Source organism: Heloderma suspectum, chromosome 2 (genome assembly GCF_057233095.1).
Source record: "Heloderma suspectum isolate Gila_16-S chromosome 2, 16-S_ref, whole genome shotgun sequence".
Taxonomy (NCBI): domain Eukaryota; kingdom Metazoa; phylum Chordata; class Lepidosauria; order Squamata; family Helodermatidae; genus Heloderma; species Heloderma suspectum.
In genome coordinates, this window is record NC_139459.1 from 110,660,737 (window position 1) to 110,683,945 (window position 23,209).

Below are 23,209 nucleotides of genomic sequence, written 5' to 3' on the forward strand. Positions count from 1 at the left end.
TTTACTCCTGGCTGGTGGCAGCAATAACATTCACTTTGAATTGCACTCTAAAACTAGTGCTGGATTTTGCAAACATTTCCCCTATTGTATTTATTTTATTTATTAAATTTATTAATCGCCCATCTGGCCGGTCACCCAGCCACTGTGGGCGATGTACAACAATAAAAACAGTTTATACAATAAAATTCAACATTAAAAACATCACATTTCTAAAATTACCCTAGCCCACCCCAAATGCCTGCCTGAATAACCATGTTTTTAATGCATGGCAGAAACTCATTAAAGAGGGGGCATGGCGGAGTTCCCTAGGGAGGGAGTTCCACAGAGTGGGGGCCACCACAGAGAAGGCCGTCTCTCTCATCCTCACCAGCCTAGCTGTCCTGGCTGATGGGACAGAGAGAAGGCCATCTGAGGCTGATCTTGTTGAGTGGCCTATCTGGTGTAACTGGAGGCACTCCTTCAGATAGGCTGGGCCGGAGCCGTATAGGGGTTTAAAGGTCAAAACCAACACCTTGAATTTGGCCCGGAAAACAACTGGTAGCCAGTGCAGCTCCTTCAGCACTGGAGTGATGCAATCTGGCCAGCGGCTGCCTTTAATCAGGCGAGCTGCCACGTTCTGTACCAGCTGCAGCTTCCGAACCGTCTTCAAGGATAACCCCGCATAGAGCGCATGACAGTAGTCTAGACAAGAGGAGACCAGGGCATGTACTACCGATGGGAGCAGATGGTCGGGAAGGTAGGATTGCAGCCGCCGTATCAGATGGAGTTGGTACAGCGCTGTCCGGCTCACAGCTGACACCTGAGCCTCCATGGACAGCTGGGAGTCTAAGATGACCCCCAAGCTGCGGACCTGGTCTTTCAAGGGTAACCGTACCCCATTCAACAGCAGGTCAACATCCCCCAGCCTCCTCTTGTCTCCCACCAAAAGTACCTCGGTCTTGTCAGGGTTCAGCTTCAGCTTATTCCTCTCCATCCAGCCACTCACCATCTCCAGACATTTGGAGAGGGATTCTACGGCCAACCTTGGTGAAGATCTGAACGAAAGGTAAACCTGCGTGTCATCCGCATACTGATGACACTGCACCCCAAACCTCCTGATGATAGCTCCCAGCGGCTTCACATAGATGTTAAATAGCATCGGGGAGAGGATGGAACCCTGTGGCACCCCACAAGTGAGTGGCCACGGGTCCGAAACCTCCTCTCCCAGTGCTACCCTCTGGTACCTGTTGGAGAGGAAGGACCAGAACCACTGTAAGACGGTGTCGCCAATGCCCAACCCCTCCAGGCGGTCCAGGAGGATACCGTGGTCAACGGTATCAAAAGCTGCTGAGAGTTCGAGGAGAACAAGAAAGGAGCATTCGCCCCTATCCAGAGCCCTCCTCATATCATCCATCAAGGCGACCAAGGCCATTTCTGTCCCATGCCCAAGCCTGAAGCCTGACTGAAATGGATCTAGATAATCGGCTTCTTCCAAGTGTGCCTTCAACTGCATCGCCACCACCCGCTCAATCACCTTGCCCAAAAATGGCAGATTCGAGACTGGGCGAAAGTTGTTCAGAACTTGGGAATCCAAGGAGAGCTTTTTTAAAAGTGGTCTTATCACTGCCTCCTTGAGGGCTGATGGCATCATTTCCTCCTCAAGGGAGGCATTCACCACCGCCTTGATCCCCTCACCCAGCCTCTCTCTGCAGCCCATTATGAGCAAAGATGGGCAAGGATCAAGTAAGCAGGTGGTCGGCCTTACAGATGAAAGCACCTTGTCCACTTCATCAGAAGGAAAAAGCTGGAATCGATCCCACAAAACCAGTGTGCCACAGACCGCCTCCTGCTCACTAACTGTATCCACAGCGCACGGAATAACACTCCTAATCTGATCAATTTTATCTGCAAAATGCCTTGCCAAGGCCTCACAGGAGGCCTTAGAATGTTCCAGCAGTTCCGGAGCAACTGGACCGACGAGGCTCCGGACCACTTGGAAAAGCCTCCTGGGACAGCACTCTGCAGATGCGATAGAGGCAGCATAATATTCCTTTTTTGCTGCCTTCACCACCACGTGATAGGCTGAAGATACAGCTCTAGCCCGTGTCTGATCGATATTGTAGAATTCACAGGCTCTTAGACAAGCTATGACAATGAAATCATCAGATCATAGGGCTGGAAGGGACCTTAGGAAGGAAGATCTAACACAATGATGGGGAACATGCGGCCCTCCAGATATTGTTGGACTGCAACTCCCATCAGGCCTCGCCAAAATAACAAATGGTGAGGGAAGACAGAAGTTGCAGTCCAACAACATCTGGAGGGACACACATTCCCCTTCTCTAATCTAATACAACCCATTCCCCTAAAGCACCAACCTGACTTGATACCACACATCAGACACACATCATTAAGACTACTGGGCATCACAAAGAGAAAGGAGAAGTGAACACAATTACAGGTGCCAGATATATGATTCAATGATGGAGGGTCTCAGTGTCAGAGCAGGTGCCCTGCCCAAAAGAAGTTCAAGATTCCCTGGAATTTCCAGTTAAAGGATCCCGGAGAGGATGGGGCTTGAGGCTTTGTAGAGCCACAGTCAGAATTCACAGCATAGGGCTGAATGGAACAATGGAAAGATCCAATGGCGTCACAGTGTAGGCACTATTGACGTTGCACCAGCATAAAGCAACAGGAAACCCATTGTGCTAGCAAGCACTATTGATGTTGTGCTAGCATTTGTTTATGCTAGCGCAATATCAACAGCACCAGTGCTGTGACACCAATGGATCCTTCCCCAACAGTCTGACTTAATAGAAGGCACCACCTTAGAGCCCAAACAAGTGTGTCAAACTCACATGCTTCAGTGGCAAGAAAAAACGAAAACAAGAACTCCAGGGCCATTCTCTCATCACACCTGACATACCTCTCAACGTGAAATTTAGTCATCACATTTTGGCTCTTAAAGGATTGCTCCTATCCGGAGACCTTAACTACAGCAAAGTAATGAGAGCAGTTCCAAGCTTTCTGCAGCAATTGTATTGTACTGGTACTCCCTGCAGCTTAATGGGTTCTCAGGCATACACAGAAGGACATTATTTGAAGAGTGGAGCCATTTTGAAAGATAGGTATACATGGCAGCTAACTGATTTGGTGAGATGTCCAATCGTGGAGTTGATGATAACATTCCATAAAGATCAAAGTCTTTGTTCTTTGGTTCTAATCTGGAGTTCTGGAACTCAGGTTAGTTGTTCCTGGTTTATTGTGGTTCCCTCAAACCTCTTTTTGGGCTGCCAAATATTATAAGCCAGATGCCAAAATTATGTAATTAGGTGCTTTAAAATAATTTAAATTTGTCTTTTCAATTTGTATTCTAGAATCAATGCAGTCAAAGTTTTCCAAAAAAAATTCTGCAAACATTTATTGGAATTTTTCAGTGTGTGTTTTTTTTTGAAGCCATGATTGAGGATCAATAACTGTTAAGAGGGTGTGTGTGTGTGCTTTCAGTCACTCACTCGGGGCAGGGAGGAGGGGAGAGATGCTGCTCTGCACCTGGGTGGTTTAGCCATCACTGCCAGGGATCCCACAGGTAACGGAGAAGAGCTGCACCGTATTCCAGGGATCTTTGAAATACACAGGCATTACTCGCACATATATCTCATCCGATGATGGGCATTTTGCTACTAGTTAGTAAAAATAATGAACAGGAAGTCCAATCCAGCTTTACGGTTCTCGTGAATTCTTGTGAACTGCCCAGAGAGCTTCGGCTATGGGGCAGTATAGAAATATAATAAATGCAAATAAATGACAAGCAAGCCTCTAACAGGCTTTTTTAAAGTGTTGTTCCTCAAGTAACATTAATACAGAAAGGAGCTTGTCTCTTGTTCAGCCCACGGCTATTAACAACAGTAAAATTTAATCAATCTGATCAATTCACGCTGTTTGAAAGCTTCCTTCATTAAGTCAACACTGGCTAGCTGATGTTTGGAAAGCTAATTTTGCCAAACCCAAATTACGCATTTGCAGAATTCCAGAAATCCCGCAACAATCACACATCAGGTGCCTCTACATTACCAAAACATTCTTTATATCCCCCCCCCATTTTGTTCCATTCCCTTTCTATTGCATTTTTATCACTGCTACTCTCAAGTTCTTCTGTCACTATCCTACACTACGGAAGTCAATCTCTGTAATTTGATAGCAAGACAACCTTTCTACTATGTATAAAAATAAGATCATTTGTTATTTTTCACCCATGATGTGTAAAGCCTGGCTGAGGTAATAGCAAGAGAGCTACACAAACATTTCCATTCTCTTGGCTACATGGAATGTGGACAGAGTAATTATGCTGACCTCTTTGGGTACAGGGTTCAAGAGAGAACAGTCAATGTGACTGTTCCTTTTGTCCGTTTTAGAATAGCTACAGCTTCTTCATGGGTGACCCCTTCCAAGCTCTGCCCATTGACAGCAATGATCTGATCCCCTCTCTTCAAGCGTCCATCTTCTGCCGCTGCACCCTGTAATGACAAAGTAACCAGGTACTGATTGGCGCCTACCATGCATAGGTTCAGCACCATCCGCAGGCGCTTCTCATACAGCAGTCAAAGCAAAGGGCTCACTGGCAAATGTGGACTGATTTATTTTTGTTTTTCCCTCAATAATAAATTAGAAATTAGAAATTAAGGTGTTTACAGCATTCCGAACTTGCAACTTGTGATCACTTTGTTCTCCTCCAATGTTAATTCTATTTGGAGGCCCCAAGAATGGTCCAAAGTCTCATCGTTAAGCTAAGCAGGCCTCAACCTGGATCAGGGTCTGCATGGGAAACTCTTTCGCTGCCCTGCTCTGAGCCTCCCAAAGAAAAGTAAGATGTGCATAATAAATACAAATATTTCACCTTGATGCTACTTTTGCATTAAAAGCATAGATCATGGCAGCAGGTGGCATGAACCACTTTTCTAGCATTTCTTCTTTAATGATTACCCCCCCTTTTAATACCTGCTTGGGGACAAATTTTGCACAATTCAAAACCCATGCCACCTCAATATCGCAGTTGATACAATCAAGTGCTTGTTGATGAGCAGGTCCCCCTCTCTCTTCATTTTGATTTGAAATAATTTGCACTGGTCTGTATTCAGTATTGCTCCACAACCTGCGTTACTTTTTAAAAACCATTTTATCAATATTTGCCAAAGGCTCCTTTTTGCCATGGCATTCAAGTAAAAAATATGTTCGCGTCTTGTGGCATAATGCTGTATTTTCACTAAGATACTCATGAACATAAAAGATTCATACCATCTGAAAAGAAACTAGATTATCGTGAACGTCAAAAAGAAGCAGGTGGGTTGTACAGGTCAACACATGGATTTGGACCACAGAAAAAGTGGACTGAAAAGAGTCTCGGGAGCGCACAAACAGTAGAAGGATATAGACCTGAACGAGCAGAGAATGATTGTAATGAGATTCACACCAGGTAACTGTGCAATGTTTAAAAAAAGAACTACAGATGGTGAAAAAGCCCTGTAAGTATGGGAATAACTGAGCCAGAATATAAAGGACAAGTAAGGGCAGTACATTGCATGAAAAACAGCTGGTGTGAATATGTATTAGATCATCCTCCAGTGACCATTTTAGATCATGTGTTTTTTAAGGGATAGAGAGAGGACAATAATGAAATACAAAGGATACGTCTGTATTTGAGAGGCCGATACTGGATAGTACGACACTAGCACTTACTTTTGCAAATACCGTCTTAACATAAATGGGCAGATCTCCATGAGGGCTTCCGTACCCGCCTACAATGCTGAAGCCTAAGCCATCAGGGCCTCGATCCAGAGTGATGGTTTTATACTGTGGAGGTCTGTAATTCGAGAAAAAAAAAGCTGTTCCTCTTTGATGTTTGAAGTCCAGCAACAGTCACTTTAAACGCTCTTGGTTACTCAATATTAATATATTTTAAAATGTGCATTGCTAGTTTTAAACACTGAGGCATTTTGGTATTCACATCACCTAGTGCTTCAGGGTCTGATCCAGGAAGTCAAAATTTTATTTACTGTAATTTTAAACCATCCAATAACCTTAGTTCTCTGAGCAGTGTACAATAAATTAAAAACATACAGTACAAACGTTAAAACAAAATAAAACTAAAAAACAGCACAGAATAAACTCAAGAGAAAACCAGCAAAGAATAAAACCATCACAACATCGTAAAACCAGATTAAAATCAGCGGCATAATAGAGTACTAAAAACACTAAAAACAGTTCTTACAGTGCCTGGGAAAATTTCACCTGGCGCTGGAAAGACCATAATGTAGGCAACAGGCAAGCTTCTCTGGGAAGAACATTCCACAAACGGGCTGCCACCACTGAAAAGGCCCTCTCTCTTGTAGCCCCCCCCCCCCCCAATCACTTGGCAGGAGCACCTGGAGGAAGGCCTCAGGCAATTATCTTAATGTTTGGTTAGGTAAATCTTATGTTTTTATATACCTAAAAGTTTATATGTTCACTACTGTTTCTTTCAGCTTCCACATCCTTTCTGTGGTAAACCTTTTCAAGTCTTCATTGCCACACTGAATGGCACATTCCTGTCACATTCACAAAAGGGATGGGGCTTGAAGCAACCTACCTCCTGTACTCATTTCACTGAGTCTAATGCTTTCACAGTTTGAAAGTCAGTAGGGCTCCCAGGAATCACGGTAACTATAGGCATGCATACAGTGTAACTGAGGACACCCAAACAGAACCTGCAGAAATGGGACTAACATCGACTTCCGGTTGGAACCAATGTCACCCTCACAGTATTCCGCGGAACCTCCGCAGGACGCTATCTCAAACAGCTTTTTAAAAGGTTGAAAAACCTTTTCATCTCCCCCCTGGAATAAAAAGGGGGGGCAAGGCAGCATCTGGATGAGATCTTGGAGAAAAGTACTCTCCGCGAGGCAGCGGGGGGGTCTGGATTCCGAGACTACCCTCCCAGAGCTTAATCATTGCAAAAAGCTGTTTTGAAACTCCTATCTAATAGGAGAAAACAAGGCTGACGTGTTCCATTGTAATATATGGATTAAGAAATATCAACAACATCCGAGGGATGGTTTAAGAAATATCAACAATATTTGAGAATATTTGAGGACCGGCAAGATTTGTTTGAAGAGAAACATGGCTACAGCGAGAAGAAAGGAACTACATCACCGCCCACTCCCCCCGTCCCTCCTTTGGCAAAGGCTCCAAGAACCGAAGATACAGGGGAGTTATTTACTCTGATAAAAACGTTATCTTCGCAATTTGCAGAGCAAGCTAAGAGGGTGGATTCAATTCAAAATTCCATCACCGCCCTGCAAGGGGCTGTGGATTTATTTAACACCTCTTGGCAAAAAATGGAGGCGAAGGTTAACGAGCTGCAAGATAGGCTGACAACGAACGAAACTATGACACAAGCTTTTTTCAAAAATTTCTCTGTCAGAATTTCCCAATTGGAGGCCTTCATGCGCAGATCTAATGTACGTATTATTGGTATTAAAAATTTGCCTAGTGATGTAAATTTGCCTACCTTTGTAGACAAGCTTTTGCATGAAATACTCCCTGTGCCATCTGATTATTTACTTGATACTGAGCAGGCATTTCATGTGCCAAATGCTAAAGGGACTGACTATACGATTATAGTCCAATTTGCAAGAACCTCCACAAAGAATTATATCCTGCATTTGGCAAGAGAGGGTGGAAGTCTCTTTTGGAAACAAGATAAAGTTACGTTATTTCCAGATTACATCAAAGAGGTGGCTGATAAAAGAAGGCAATTCATCAAGGCAAAACACATGAACTTACAATATCACTTAAAATATCCTGCTACATTTTGCATTGTTTCTGAAGGTCAGATGAAGAAGTTCCTAAATCATGAAATGGTGGAGGCATGGCTGAACGTAAAAATGCATGAGAGTTCTGTTCCAGCCCCATGAACTGGAATCTTTAAACAAGTTTTGTTAACTGTCTGTGTTTAGTCTGCATGATACAGGCTAGGCCAGAGATAACTGATTATACATATATTCGTTTGCTTTCTTTCATTTTTCTTCTCTTTTTAATTTTTCTTTAAATTCCCATTCTCTAAAATGGATATGATATGCTGTATTTAAATATATTGTTTGAGGGTGTATTGTGCACACTCATTTATATATCTAGTATAAAATATATTACTGACTGTTGTAAGGTTGCTTCCAAGCTTTATTATTATATAACATTATAATTTCATCTATTATTATTATCATTACTATAAGACTACTTAGTAAGACTTTTGGTTGGTTAAACTGTTAAGCTTTATTATTACTATTATATTCTAACTTAAGGGCAATATATGGTTATTGGGAATGAATTGTAGGCCTGCTTCCTTGCTATAAGATTCATATGATATTGAAATGTAAGGTTGATTATTAAATTGTAATACTGCTAATGTTATAGGTAGAGTTTTTAAAATAGAATGGGATCTGAAGCCTGTGTGTACTGGAGGTTAAATTTAATCCTTTAAAAAAGAAAAAGAAAAAATTCCTTTTTTTTCCTTTTCTTTTCCTTTCATCTCCTTTTCGTTACTGTTGTGTCCTCCTAAGAATATTGTATTGTTGGGAAATTGTAGTTATTGATCAGGTTGTTGGTATTGTTTATTTCATTTCATAAGACAAAAATAAAAAGTAGTTTCAAAAAAAAGAAAAGAAATGGGACTAACATTTTATATGAAGCTCACAAGCTGTAAGTTCAACCACATCCCTCTGCACTGCCACCGATCTGATGCATTGAAGAGTTACTGAATAGATATAGGGTGCTGGGACTCCAAAGACTTCACCAATTTTAAGTAGGACTGTACTGATTTTAAGCAAGTTTCCTTATTGTGGACTGAACAGCAGTCAAATATAAAGAGTTATGACTTAAGACCAGCTTGGCTATGGGCGCTCACCCCAAATCATCCTGAAAGATGCTGCTTGAAGTTAGTCCTGCAAACGAAAGGCTAGAAGTTGGGGGGTCCTGCTGTTGGCCAGTTATGACACTGACATCTCCACCAGCTACAACCTGCAGGTTCATTTTAAACATAAATGAAATGGGTATACAGATCATCATATGAAAGCGTTAGCAAACAGTAGTATAGTCCTACAAACCTGCCCCCCCCCACTTCTGATTGATTTCTTTAATTAATATGTTCTTGTTTCAGAGAGAGAGTAGAATTTGTGGTTCACTCAAAACTTTGAGAGGGACTCTTCACTGCTCTATTAGGATATACAGAATCTTATGATTCTCTATAAGAAGAGAATCAATACATTTTTTTTCTGCTGCTGGCTTCCCCTGGTTTTCCTTCCTCAAATGACATATGCAACCTCTGAATCCAACACTGATTTCCATTTTCTATTCAAGCCTGCCCCCATGCTCAATGTGGACTGTTGCCTTTTGTTTGTTAAATTTACTGAAGTGCTTTGCAAGGTTCTCTAACATTTCTTTGGTGCTCCCTTCCGTTTTTACTTATCAGATTTTTAAACTTGAAACACTGCTCTGGGATATGGTGGAGAAACAGCTTTGCCATTATCACAAGGGTCAATCAGACGGTGGTGTGTTCAACCTCTGGCTGCAAACAGGACAAATGGGTTTCCACGGAACATAATGCTTAAGAGAAAGTTGTATATCTAAACAGAACAGAGTGAGTTCTGCTCCACCGCAGGCTCACTACACAAATGATGTACACCTAGACCCAGCTTTAATGTCCTATACTGGTATGTAGCATAGAGCCACCATGACAATGGGTTGGTTCTCACGTAATGAGAAGCCACTGTGGGTGAATTTCCCTGCGGAGCTTCTTGCTGCAGTGGTTGCTGCCATTTTGAATATTCAGGGTGCGGTGGGGTCAGGGGTGGGTTCTGGGTGGCTCCTCAACCTTTCCAACAAACCCACCCCCGCTGGGTTTGCACGTAACGAGAAGCTACGCCGTGCCCTGAATAGTCAAAATGGCCGCCTCAATGAGAAGTCCCTCTGGGAAATTCACCCACGGTGGTTTCTCGTTACGTGTGAACCAGGTCAATGTGTTGAAGCATATATAGCTTAGGGCTACATCCAATGTCACGAGTGGATTTCTGATCTCAGAAATTCCTCTTCTACTTGTTGCACATGCTGTGCCCCCTCCCCCCTACCTGTCCCAAATGTGCTCCAGAGGGTCCCAGGAGTTGTGTGAGGAGGAGGAATCTGTTCTGCCAGCAGTGTTCATACCACCGGCGGATGGACACCATTGGATACAAACTGTAGCCTGTAAAGAACTGAGGTGGTTCTGCTTGTACCCATGGTTTTTGGAACACCTGGTTATGGCAGTGATAGCCTGAATGCCTGTGAAAATTCATGGCATAAGTGCCAATGATGGTTTAAAGGTGTGACAAAATGAAACTACCTGGGCAGCCACATGCATGGTTGGGACAGAAACATTTTGCTTTGAAATGTGCTTTGATTTTTTGTTGCTACAGCTGATCACACAGAGGAATGAGCAAACAGAAGTTTGCAGAGTAGGCTGGGTAAATGCTTTTCCATTAAAAAGCAGGCTTACCTACTCAACCATGTGATCAGTTGCAAAACCCTCCAGTTGCACTCAGAGTTTCTCCCTCATGCATATCACTGCCCATAATTGCGGCCCAAAGCTACCTCTAGAGACATGTTGATTACAAACCTCTTGTTGTTTTGCTGAAAAAAGTACAAGAAAGCACCGTGACTGCTAACCATTCATCACAATGTATAAACCATAACATGAACAAAACCTGTAAAACTACAGCCACCAAAAGCTAAATTCTCCTCAGACCCTTGTAGGCTATAATTGCTTATTTTTTTCCCAGGCCCTAAAAACAAAGCTTGAATATACGTTCTGAACTGCACTGCAGGCAGCTTTAATTTTTACCTGTATTTCAATAGTACCCAAAGCATTTTTTAGCAAACTGACAGCCTGGGAATGAGTCATGCCTTCAGTGGATGTTCCACAAATGCTAACAATCCTATCTCCAACCTGGAATAGGAAAGGGGGAGGCATGAGAAAAGAGAAATCAGACAACAATAATACCAAGTTGGCCACTTCAAAGACACTAGTTAAGAAGGACTTTTAACAACCGTCCTCCCCATTACAATGAAGTTCTGAGATCAGTTCTTTAGCTGGCACAAATGATCACAGTTCCATATTCTGAAGTGCCAAGCAGTTGCTAAAGGATTATAACTGGGGAAAGTAGTTGATGGCTATACCATTAAAAATAAGGTCTTGACAAATTACTCTTTCCTTGTTTTATCTGGTGTGGCTGATCTTCTCCCTGCCAACTAGAAGGGCAAATGGGAACCTTCTGTTTAGCAATTCCTTCTGCCCTCCAGGATGAGCTGCTCCTTTGGAGGGAATGTGATGGTGACCAAAGCTCTCATTGCACTGGGAGCATGGAACAAAGAGAGGGGCAAGTGACTATTTCAAGCAATCTCCAGCCTTTGCTGTTTGTAGGAATACTAGCAAAAAGATGGGACCTTGCTCCCACCTTCAGGAATCTAAGCAGGCAAGGAGGATGGCCTTGAAGAGGTCACTCACTAAGAGTGGAATGCATAAAGTGCCCCCAAGACAGGCCTTCGTGCATGTGTAGAGTAAAACCAGAACCTCTCCTCTTCCTTGGCAGCAGGAAGAAGCCCAACTGACAGTTTTCACTATAAAAATGGCTGCTTGGGGGCAAATAGCCAAGATTCCAGGAAGAGGAGCCTTTAGGGAAAAGCCATAGCAGCACTTTCTGAGATGCAGTCTATTAAAGCAGCCCTTATGCAAACTAAGAATAACATAGCAATCAGTGGGATAGCAGCTGAGCAGAATCGAGGTAGGAAGCCTAGTCAAGGTGGGCTGTGCCTTTATTCTGCTTTCACTAATTTGAGCAGGATGCTTACATAGTCAGGTCATCCCTGCTTTGAATTCTCACCCCATCCTTACAATGTCTTATGACTCCGATTTATTAGATTTATTTATTTATGATTTATTAGATGCCCATCTGGCTGGCTACCCAGCCACTCTAGGCAGCATACTATACAAATAACAACACAAAATACAACATAGTCAACTAAACAAACCAACACTTCTCTAAAAAAAGCCCTAACCCACCCCAAATGCCCGCCTGAACAGCCGGGTTTTCAAAGCCCAGCAAAAGCTCATCAAAGAGGGGGCATGGCAAAGGTCACTAGGGAGGGAATTCCACAAAGTGGGGGCCACTACAGAAAAGGTCTTCTCCCTAGTCCTCACCAGCCTCGCTGTCCTAGAAATATGTGCAAATTACTTGAAACTAGAACATTTTATTGTCAATTTTTTTACTCCCTTCTTACCCTCAATTTCTGAGTTTGTGCTGCAACTCCATTTGGATGCATCATAGCTATAAAAATGGGAACATCTCCAAGAGGGCTTCCTACTCCTCCAGCAATACTAACTCCCAAGGAATCTGAAGGGCCCTGTTACAGAAAATGTAAACAATAACAGAAGAAAAATGGTTATGCTCTGTGCTCACTCATCTTACGCAAGTTCTGAGCCATGACTGATGAACTTGGGGGGATAATTGGTATGAGTGGTAATTCTAGGTGGCTGCCTTAAAGAGACACAAAGGTGAGTTTCTGTGCACATTGCATTCTCTGATAGTCAGAGAAGGAGGCAATAACCATAAGCCTGGTTATCTTCAGGCACTGGTTCAGGCTATTCTGTCTGTACTGGAACAGCACCAAGTGGCAAACCTAATTCACAAATCAAAAGAAGATGCTTACTGTGGGCATCTAGAGCACAGTCTACAGAAAAGACTAGATACTACATGCCAGCCTTCCCCAAGCTGTTGTCCTCCAGATGTTTTGGACTACACCTCCCAGCATTCCTGGCAAGTGGCCATGCTGGCAGGGGCTGATGAAAATTGAAGTCCAAAACTTCTGGAGCACACCAGCTTGGGGAATGACAGTATTATGTGGATTACTGAAGAGAAAATAGATGATGGATAAGTGATGGCAAGTGTTTGAAACAATGAACAATGTCCCAGCTCTTCAGATTCAGTGATGGAAAGAGATCCAATCTTTTTAGAGCAGGGGTGGGCAACTTGTGGCCCTTCAGATGTTTTAGCCTACAACTCCCATCAGCCAAAGCCAGCATAGTCAATGGTGAGGGATGATGGGAGTTTGGCCCAAATATCTGGATGGCCATAATTTGCCACCCCTGGGATTAGACATCTCAGTCTTCAAAACATTTGCAACTTTGTAATTTCCATGAAAACACACATGCCAACAAAGTGTTTCACCCTCATATTAACCCTTTTGACTGACACACCACATTTTGGTTTCTCTCAGTACATATTAGCATTTAATCTGATCTCCATTTTCTTCCTAGTGGCCTAATCCTTTGTAACCTATCCAGTGAACACCAGAAAAAACAGCATTAATGCACAGATAAAAAGAGCCCCACTAATCACTATGTTGTCATCTGAAATACTAATGCCTTTTCCTTATGGTGGTTACGGTGGTGCTACAGCTAAATAAAGAAAATGGTGCTCCCTCTAGTGTATTTTTGCACAAACAACTTCCAATTAGCTATTTAGAGCTAATTTTGTTCCATTGAATCTGAGATGGAGTAGTGAAACGGTCCTTCTGTTAGACTAATAGTTGTTTAAAAAACTAGTTAAGTTTTAAACAATTAATTGATCTAATAAAAGTTATTTCCCCTACTCAGTATGTCTTGAATTAAAAATAACATTTCAGAGCAGTTTCAGAAGATTAAAAACAAAGTTACTGTGAAAAATTATAAAAACAAGCAAATAATAAAGTAACTTGCATTACATAACTTTCTGAATGTCATACCAATGAAACAGTAGTAAATATCAAGTGAAGAAAATGAGGTAGAATAAGATATATCTGCCACTGTCTATATATTATGCCAAAAAATGACCACTGATTCTTGTCATATCCACTACATATCTGTAGACAAAATCTTAAATGACAGAGCTGTAGATATGTCATTATTTGGAAGACTTTAGGTCAGGTTGTGCAGGCATCTGCTGAGGGTACTTTCTTCCTGTGGAATATCCCAGTTTAGGGAAGGGAATCTATTCCAACTCACTAGATCTATTCCAACTCTTAGGATTTTATGTAAATAAAATACAGCACTTATTTCTGGGGTTATTTTTGGAACCACTAGTTTGTATTGCACAAGTAGAATTTTCCGCTTGTGCAAGAGAACCAGCCGAGGGGCAGTGGCAGTATTTCCTTGGATAAATAATATGAATTTGTGCTATACAAATCCAAAAGATGTGTGAGATGAGCATGGATTTTTTTTGATTACAGGGAGGGCAATCTTACAGCCCCCTGGACAGCATCTGGGCGGCCACAGGATTTTTTGGATTCCTGGATCCAAGCCTGGAGACGGCACTCCAACCTCGGACCCAGGAGTTTGACCTCCCTACCCGCTCCCCCTCGCAGCCAGTGCGGACAGAGCCACGCCGGCTGCCTCTACAAGATCTCAAACAGGAGCTCAGAGAGGAGGGAAAGGGGGTGTGCCAGTGGACAGGGAGGGGATGGTCTACGCCATATCCTCAGCCCTCCCCAGCCTCCTTCCCTCCCCCTCCCCAACGCCTCAGCTAGATGGGCAAAAACACCAGCCTAGCTAAATTCCAGAGCAGGAGGTGCTCTGCTTTGGATGCTTGTCTGCCCCAGACTTTGGAGGGTTACAAGTACTGACGTCATGTCCAATAGGATTGTGCCCTAATAAAACCTAATCTAATCCCAGATCCAAATCTTCTGCTGAACAGAAACAGAATAGCCTGATTGATTTAAGATGCAAACTTACTTTTGTTGAAGTCAATACCTAATTGTCTCTAGTTTTATACAGCTTCTGGGTTCTACTTGCCTTTTTGATTTCAACTGTTCTTAATCCTTGTATTTCAGATGCCACTATTGAAAGAGAGAAAGAAAGAACTATTATTGTAGGGGGTTTCTATTTCAGTTGATCATTTTTCATACAAATCAAACTATTATCATACGTTGTAAAGGGTTTTAAACCAGTTCAAGAAATCTGATAGCAATATGCTGGGCAATGGATAATTCTGTTTCAAAAACTGGGACAGTTAATTGAGAAGCACTTAGGATGATGTTTGTTATTAAAGGATGCTTGTGCATGTTAAGAGTTCTTTGGGGAATCTTGTGGCAGGCAGTGGTATATAAATTCATATTTTGTGTTACAACATGTTCTCTAGCCCTACTAGTTTTATATATGTTCTTAAGTACTTCAAACGGCACACTGGAAAAGCTGACACTATCTCTCAGTTTTCTTTCCTTTTAAAAATCCATTGTTCTTTGAATAACGCATATCCTCCTCCTCTAGCAAGTAACTAAGAAGCAATGGAGTAGGCAAGAAAGTATTCCAGATCTCATATAGGTCTTTCTTCAGGAAAATCTACAGAATATAAAAATAGTTTAGAATTTAAACATGCCCATGTATAATTAAAACACACATCCAACATTCCTAAAACAATACAACTATTTTTTACAGTGAATGGAATGAATGTATAGCCCAATTCAATAGTGTTCACACTTCAGTCTCCTGTGCTATGAGGAAGCAGGGAGAAGCGAAGCTAATATGTGCTCAAGTCCTGATTAGAAACAGCTGTATTTCAAAGTAGTGTTGCAAGGTCAAGAAACTCCTTAAGGCCAAAAGGAGTCATCATATTTAACCTTAAAACTCACCTGACTTCTTTCTCTAAAAGAACCTCATCTATCTGTTTGTGACTTTTCTCTTATTTCCCAGAAAGAAATATCTCTTGCTCTATGGGCTTTATCTTCCTAATACTATACCAACATTGATCCCAGATTTTGATGTTTGATGTTATTAGTATGTTCTCTTATTCTGGTTTTAAGATATATTGCAGTTTTACATATGTATGTATGTATAGATCTCTAATAGGAAATTTATCCTGTGAACATGGTAAATATTGTGAAGTTTGTTTAAGATTGAAACAGTTTGTAAATCCTGCTGATGGGAAGGTATATATGCTGAGAGACTTTACAACATGTAACAATAGATTTGTGATTTATGCCGTTCTTTGTCCTTGCAACAAACTATATATAGGTAAAACTACAAGGAATCTTCTTCTCCTTCCTTCATCACAGCACAGGAGAGTGGAGATTGAAGAGCAAACACTACTACATGAGTTTGTTTGGTGATGTTGTTATGAAATATATATTACTGTTTTGTATAGTTTATAAGATGATTCTTTTTGGAATTTTCAGCCTTCCTTTTAAATTTTTTTTAGTTTTGTTTGTAAAAAGAGTTGTATTGTTTTAGGCATGTTGGATACATATATTTTAAGTATACATGGGCATAAAATCCTGTCATATAAGCTATATGTATATTGTTCAGTAGATTTTCCTGAATAAGGATCTATATGAGGTCTGAAACATGTTGGGACAGGGAGAGAGAAATCCTATGGTCCCAGGAGAGAATACCAGAGACCATGGGATTCTTCGGATTCTCCCCTCTGAAACCACAGACACTGCTATGACCTTGGAAGGCGGACTCCAGAATCAGATCCTTCCTCCAGCCCCCTCGCAGCTGCTGTGGAAAGAATAGCGCCACCTGCTTTCCAATGTTGCAAAAGCAGCCTCAGAGGACCTTGGAGAGCTCTGAAAGGGGGCATTCTGGTGGGCTGGGCTGGGCTGGGCGGGGCGGGGCGGGGCGGGGCGGGGCGGGGCCAGGATACAATGTCCCAGCGCTGCCCCTGCAACTACTCTAGATGGGCTCAGAGGCTTAACTAGAGGAAAATGTAGGGCACTGGATACTTGGAAGCCTCTGAGATCAGAGGCTTCTGTCTAACGAGGGCAAACTCAGAGGATTGTGACCTAAACCTCTTTAGAATAAAATACTTTTTAAATCTACCCCACTGCTTTTTGCTGACCTAATTTGGGGTTTCCCACTTCGTTAGATTTCCTTCTCCAGCACAGAATAAATGTCTTTATGTTTGCCTTCTTGTTTAAAGGTAGAAAAACAGACTTAAGCAAGCCTCCCTCTTTCCTTCAAGACATTTCTATGATAATCAAGCTACTGAAGAAAGCTCAGGGCTAGTGCCACCGTAGTAGCAATGAGGAATTTGCTTCTGATGTTTCATAGAAATAACTGGATGAAACACCTTTGATCATTTAGATGGTTCATTGATAATGGGCTATTTTAATTAGTGAGGCTTTGAGCTCAGGGCACACTTGCTTATTTTTTTTTAAGCCATTTAGATTTTGCCACATAGATCACTTTCAATCCCACAGAATAAACCCTTTTACAACTGCTGGAAGCACACTATTTTTTGATAGCACAGAAATTAGAGAGTAGAAATTAGTTATAAAATGTGAACGGCTGCAGCCGAAACTTACGGGAATTCTTCTTCAGAGTGTTTTCATAACTTTCAGGTGGGTTGGATCCAGAACCTTGAAAACTGAATGACGATAGGCTGCCACTTCCCTCGCTGACCTTAAGGAGTTACACCAATGAGAATGACTCCCAAGCTCTTAAGTCCAGGTGTTTTTTTTTCTTATTACATCAATGTTGTCTCATATTTCATAAGTAATATTTTATTTGATCCATGTCCACTAGCTGGGATCAAGGACATGGTCTCTACAGCAGCAAAAGTACAACCCTGGATTTGCAAGCATTATAAGCCCTACTCAGGTGTTCCGTTTCTGGTTATACTCAACATGCGAGGGGAGGGAGTGCTCCAGCCCTGCCCCTCTCTTTCATGTTTGTTGCCCTCAACTTTCGAAGGGCGACAAGTCTGAAGAGTAGAGCCTCCTGTATCCTTGGAAGCTCTCCACATGAGCCAGAATGTGTTGAGGGCAACGGCAATGTGTGAGGAAGGGAGGGAGTGGGGCAGAGCACCTCCTCTCCTCATGTGTTGAGTATATCCAGAAACATAATGCCTGAATAGGGCCATAGTTTGTGATGTATTAGGGCAGTAAGAGTAAGGATTTGGCAAATTGTGTCTGGTATAAAATACTGTATGGAAATATTTTTGGAAAAGAGCCCACTAGTTCTGTGAGATACTGCATACTAAATCTAAGTTGTCAGCAGCTACTGGAAATAGAATAAAGTCACTCAGAAAGGAAGATCATGATCAATTCTGTCCTCTATGTGCACCAATCAATTAGGCACACACATCCCTCCTACAAATGCAGTTCTCCTACAGGGCTACCATCGTGAGGAGGGTTCAGCAGCAAAACTTTCCTGCACATAGAGCACTGCACATATGAAGGGACAGAGAGGGGCCTGGATCGTACCCTGAAAGTTTAGTTGTGACAGCAAAAATGATATAGATACATGTCAGTATAATTTTCAGTACATTTGTAGATGCACCGTGCCTTTCATAGCCTTGTGAAAAGGGTTCTACTACTTAGCACCTTTCAGGATCTAAGCCATTGAAAATAAGCTAGGATAAACCCGGTATGAAAATGGGTACATAAAAAATGCTTTTTTATGTACTTTGGCTCTGGGTTTTATCCATCTCTGCAAAATAAATTCCCTTTTATTTGCTTATATAATTTAACAATGCTTGTGATGGTTCCAAATGAAGCCAATGCAAGCAATTACAAACCTGGCTGCTCTGAGACGTTCTCCTCTCCGAATGGAATGGGCCTGCCTTTATTCTTCCAACTTCTAGTCTGACTGTACCTAATGAGCACTAGAGAGCAGGCATTTATAAGACACAGATTCCTTAACCCAGGATCATTAAAGGCATATCTCAGTTAAAGGAAGACTGGAGGCCATTTCATACAACTGTCAGCTGAAAATGCTGCATGTGCTGCAATTGTGTGATAAACCAGCACTGGGGATTGCACGAACCAGACCTAAACCCATGAATGAACATGTATATTTCACACTGTCCATGCCTGCCAATTGGGCTCAAGGACATGAAGAGAGATCTCTACAGGAGCAGGTTCATAAAAGGCACCACAAATCAGCTACATTCCACTTTCATTGAACCACTGGCACAATACTGTTGGGACAACAGGCGTAACTTCTAGCCCAGTGCGGTGCTTTAAATAGGAGATACTCTCATCTAACTGTGACATCTAACAGGGCATGTGGAGGAAAATCAATTCACTGCAATGACAAAATACACCAACACTGAACCAGTATTTGTAATTGCTCACTGAATAACCAATCAGGCTCAAAACTTGAATAAAAAATCCAGCAACACCAGCCTCAGCCACACCAGGGGGCTGCCAGTGTTGTACGTTCTGAGTCCAACACAAAGTTGCATTAGCCCCTACCTGAACACTCAGCAAGGACCTCCACTGTTGGTGTCTTCAGTGATCTCCACATATGTGGCTAAGCTTAATCCTCTGACATGTAACTAGCTAGTATTTATTCTGCCTAAAGTATCACATGCACAACACCAAGATTGTTCCTATTTGTTCCCGACTAGGAAAAAGCCACAGCAACATGATGCTCATCAGCTGCTTCAAAAGACGAAATATAATCCTGACCTTGACTAGTGGAAATGATAAGGAGGCCTCATCCAAACAGTCGTTCTTTTCACCGTTGGTTGTGCAATTTAGTGCTAAACCTGAACCAATAACACTATGAACATCTTTTAAGCCCTCATGTGTCACTTCTGAATGTGGTGAATAGAGAGAAGGAAAGGAAAGAGAACCATTTCTAAAAGGAACGGCTCAACACAGCCACATGGGAATGATAAATGCCCATCTGAGTGTCACTTATGAAAATGGAACAAGTACCCCTAAAATGGAAGGGAACGTCCATTGCAGAGCTTCAGTGTGTCTTCATAATGGCCTGATCAAACTAATTCACCCCAAACAAACCAAATAAAGTAGGAGCAACAGGGAGGGGGGACAGGTTTCAAGCAAGAGAGAGTCTGGACCCAACTCTGGATTAATGCAATGCAGCTGTATCTGCTGTTCTACCATTACCTTCAACAAAGCAGCCACTGCCTCCTGGTTAGCATTCCGAACATCCTCGCCATTCACCATTAATATTTGGTCTCCTTGCATCAGTCTCCCATCCAGATCTGCTATACCTCCTTTGACAACATCTGACACAAACACGCCAGTGTCATTTCTGAAAACATAATATTGATGTATATTTGTTTTATTTCTTAAAAACATTCTATACTGCCCTATGTCACGATTCCCTTAGTCCCCACTTCACTTCAATGCTCAAACATACACAGATGAGAGGCTTCAGTCTACAGCTTTTGATCCATTACTTCACAGGGTCATACAGATGCAAATTCTCAGAGAAACCCTCCGTCTACAAGGAATGGCTTCGGGGATCCAAATGGAATTTACGAGAGTTGCCTGCTGTTTGAAGAGGGAGGTGGTCTCGCTAGCCTAACTTAAGGGGGGGGAAGGCCCCTCTCTTCTCGTGAGGCCTCTAAGCGCAGCTTCTCACGCAAGGCCAATCGGGTAGACCATCTAAGTTCCGCCCCGCCTTATCTCTCTTTGCTCTGTGCCTGGCATCTATTAGGTCAACCTCCTGTTCGCTGCCTCTCACGGGTGGCGGGGGGATGAGGAGAGACTCTCAAGCTCAGCCATTTGTACGTTTGTAACCTGAGAAGCAGGCCTACTCATATCTGGACTATTTATTTTATTATTATTGCATTTTTTTATTATTATTGCATTTATACCCCGCCTTTTTTCCTCTTGCAAGGAACCCAAGGCGGCTTACATTATCCTCCTCCTCTCCATTTTATCCTCACAACAACAACCCTGTGAGGTAGGTTGGGCTGAGAGTGTGTGACTGGCCCAAAGTCACCCAGTGAGCTTCCATGGCCAAGTGGGGACTAGAACCCGGATCTCCCAGCTCCCAGTCGAACACTCTTGCCACTACACCACACTGGCTCTCACACTGACTAGCCTGGGAAAACATCTCCCCCAACACCTCTGATGGTTCTCCTTCAGAATCTGAACTGCTACCCCACTCCCTGCACCCAGAAACAGCCCTGACACCCTATTTCTAGGGTGGTCTTATAATAAGCATAGGCATATGCTAATTGCAATCCTTAACTAATTAAGAGTGAGTTCCTTTAAGCAAAGATCTAACGGGTACTTTGCAGGAAAACATGAGATTCTGATTCTTTCCTCTCTGTCTCGCATGCATTGGTAATCTAATAGGATAGCTTTTAATAAGCAGACAGTATAGCTGTGTATGGCGTGCTGATGGACAAGAGGAGGTGTAGGCAATGCCACCAACGTAATTATGTCATCTGCTAAATATGAATTTATTTCTGCAGCCATGAAGACTGGGAACTGACTGACATCAACGGTGAATTTAGTAGGACTGGTTTGTGTGTGCAAAAGGGTTATGCTCTGGTAGACCTGAGTGTGCTAATGTTTCTCTAAAACAAAATCTCCATAAAATCTCTTAGGAGGTCACTTGCATTAGTCTCAGTTGTGTGCTTTTCTTCTTCTTCTACATAGTAAACGGCAAGTGGGGGAGGGATTAGCAAAAGCAGGAAAAGTAGTATGGAATATCGGTGTTTCCTTGCTGTATCCGTTTTTGATGGGCTACACAGATGTGCGCTCCCCCTTTTACTGCACTGCAGCATGGCGATAACACAGAAAGCAACCTTTTATGAATGTTTTAAAAAGTGATTAAAAACAATTATTTTAAAAAATTACACAAAAATGGCACTGGGAGGTGGAGGGAGGGGAGACATTGTGTCACTGATGATGCAATGAGCACCAAATAAGAGGGGCTGTGGACAACCAAGCTGCTACATTTCATATCACTCCCACAAACCAATGTAGATATGCTGACATGGGCTAATCCTATAAAAAGGAACAATGTCCCCTATACAATTAACAGTACCATCTTATATTTGCTTCCTATTTGAGTCTGAACAGGAAGGGAGTGCTCAGCTATTGCAATGCTATGGGCCAAGGTGTCTCCATTTGTGTTAAGGGGCATGGTAGATACATTCTTAAAGTACTCCTTAAAGTTTTCTGGAATCCTGTTTCTCACGAAAAGGGTACAAAAATAAGAGGCCCTTGTCTTTTTCTAAGCAGGTTTGCCATCTGGTGCAAAGAGGAAGTTTAGAAACTTATCTATACCCGATCCTATCACAACTGAAACATATTTCCTTATCCCATTCAACCTCTGTAGACTACTCTTATCTCAGCTGTAGAAATGGGGAAGGGAGTGCGACTTGCCGTATGCCTGAGCAGGAGGTGAGGGGTGGGTTGAAACTAGATCTCCCAAGTCAAGACCCAACACTTTGGGTCACACTTGGAAACTCACTCAAGTGGGAAGGGGATTCTTGATTTGCCTTCTCTCACAGAGCTTGTATCAAGCATTAGCCTGTATTCAAAAGACATAACTGTTTCAGAATGCCCTTCGTATACCTACCTTTTCCCAACAATACTCAGTCCAAGACCTTTCCCTGGCTTCTTTTGTAACTCTATACTGAGTACATCATACATGTCTTCTTCCTTATACTGGGCTTCGTCCCTATAAACAGTGAGGCGGACTTTTTGAGGTGTTTGTCTGAGAACGTTTATGGCTTCATCGTGCGTTGCATTCCTTAGGTCAATTCCATTCACCTAGAGTGTAATAATTGTATGGTAGATGTCAGAAACTGGATGTTCCATGACTTTTAACAGAAGAAACAATACATCTCTCTCTCTAGTCCACTCCTCTCCTCTTCCTTCTCCCCACCACCTCTGCTTTCAATATAGATGAATGCAGTGTACAATATGCAATGTTATACCTCCAAGATCTGATCACCAGCCCAGAGCCTTCCATCTTTGGATGCTGCTCCTTCTTCATACACTTCATGAATAATAATTGCTCCCTGCAGATTGAAAAGCAAAAATTAAACCCCACTGACTATATTAGAACTATTTATTCATGCACTGCAGCTCTCTCAAGCTTAAGAAATAGCAAAAGGAGATCTCAGTGGATTACTGATACAATGTCAAACTGAGCAATAAGCCACACAGAATAACCTCTGGACACATGTCTCTCAAAGCAAAAAATATCTTTAAAGAAGTTTATAATTCTTCCCTGGTGAAAAAATACAACTATTAGAAACCAAAGGAAGGAAGGAAGGTATCAGTTACAGGAAAAAGTGGGGGAGAGATGGAATCTCAGGGGTGAAAAAAAGGAAGACTTCATTGGCAAAACACATTTCCAAGTACACTACTTCAGGGGCACTACAAATAAAAAGAATGAACATCTTATACAGTG

At 42.3% G+C, this 23,209-nt stretch overlaps 1 protein-coding gene across 27 annotated transcripts in view; it reads right to left on the reverse strand.

The window, feature by feature from the left end:
• Positions 1-210: 210 nt before the first annotated feature.
• The window catches only part of MPDZ (multiple PDZ domain crumbs cell polarity complex component), a 136,933-nt gene continuing 113,934 nt past the window's right edge, over positions 211-23,209 (reverse strand). For 24 of the 27 annotated variants that reach the window (XM_084834489.1, XM_084834490.1, XM_084834510.1 and 21 more), the window contains 11 exons: positions 22,731-22,814; positions 22,370-22,563; positions 19,933-20,080; positions 18,594-18,680; positions 17,380-17,476; positions 14,870-14,913; positions 12,322-12,444; positions 10,886-10,990; positions 8,918-9,030; positions 5,716-5,839; positions 211-4,496 (listed from right to left, as the gene is read on the reverse strand). In XM_084834489.1, the coding sequence (XP_084690615.1) occupies positions 4,350-4,496; positions 5,716-5,839; positions 8,918-9,030; positions 10,886-10,990; positions 12,322-12,444; positions 14,870-14,913; positions 17,380-17,476; positions 18,594-18,680; positions 19,933-20,080; positions 22,370-22,563; positions 22,731-22,814 (1,266 nt within the window). In that variant the 3' untranslated portion in view covers positions 211-4,349. The remainder of the gene's footprint in view (positions 4,497-5,715; positions 5,840-8,917; positions 9,031-10,885; positions 10,991-12,321; positions 12,445-14,869; positions 14,914-17,379; positions 17,477-18,593; positions 18,681-19,932; positions 20,081-22,369; positions 22,564-22,730; positions 22,815-23,209) is intronic. The other 3 variants (XM_084834495.1, XM_084834509.1, XM_084834512.1) reach the window with 1 other exon arrangement.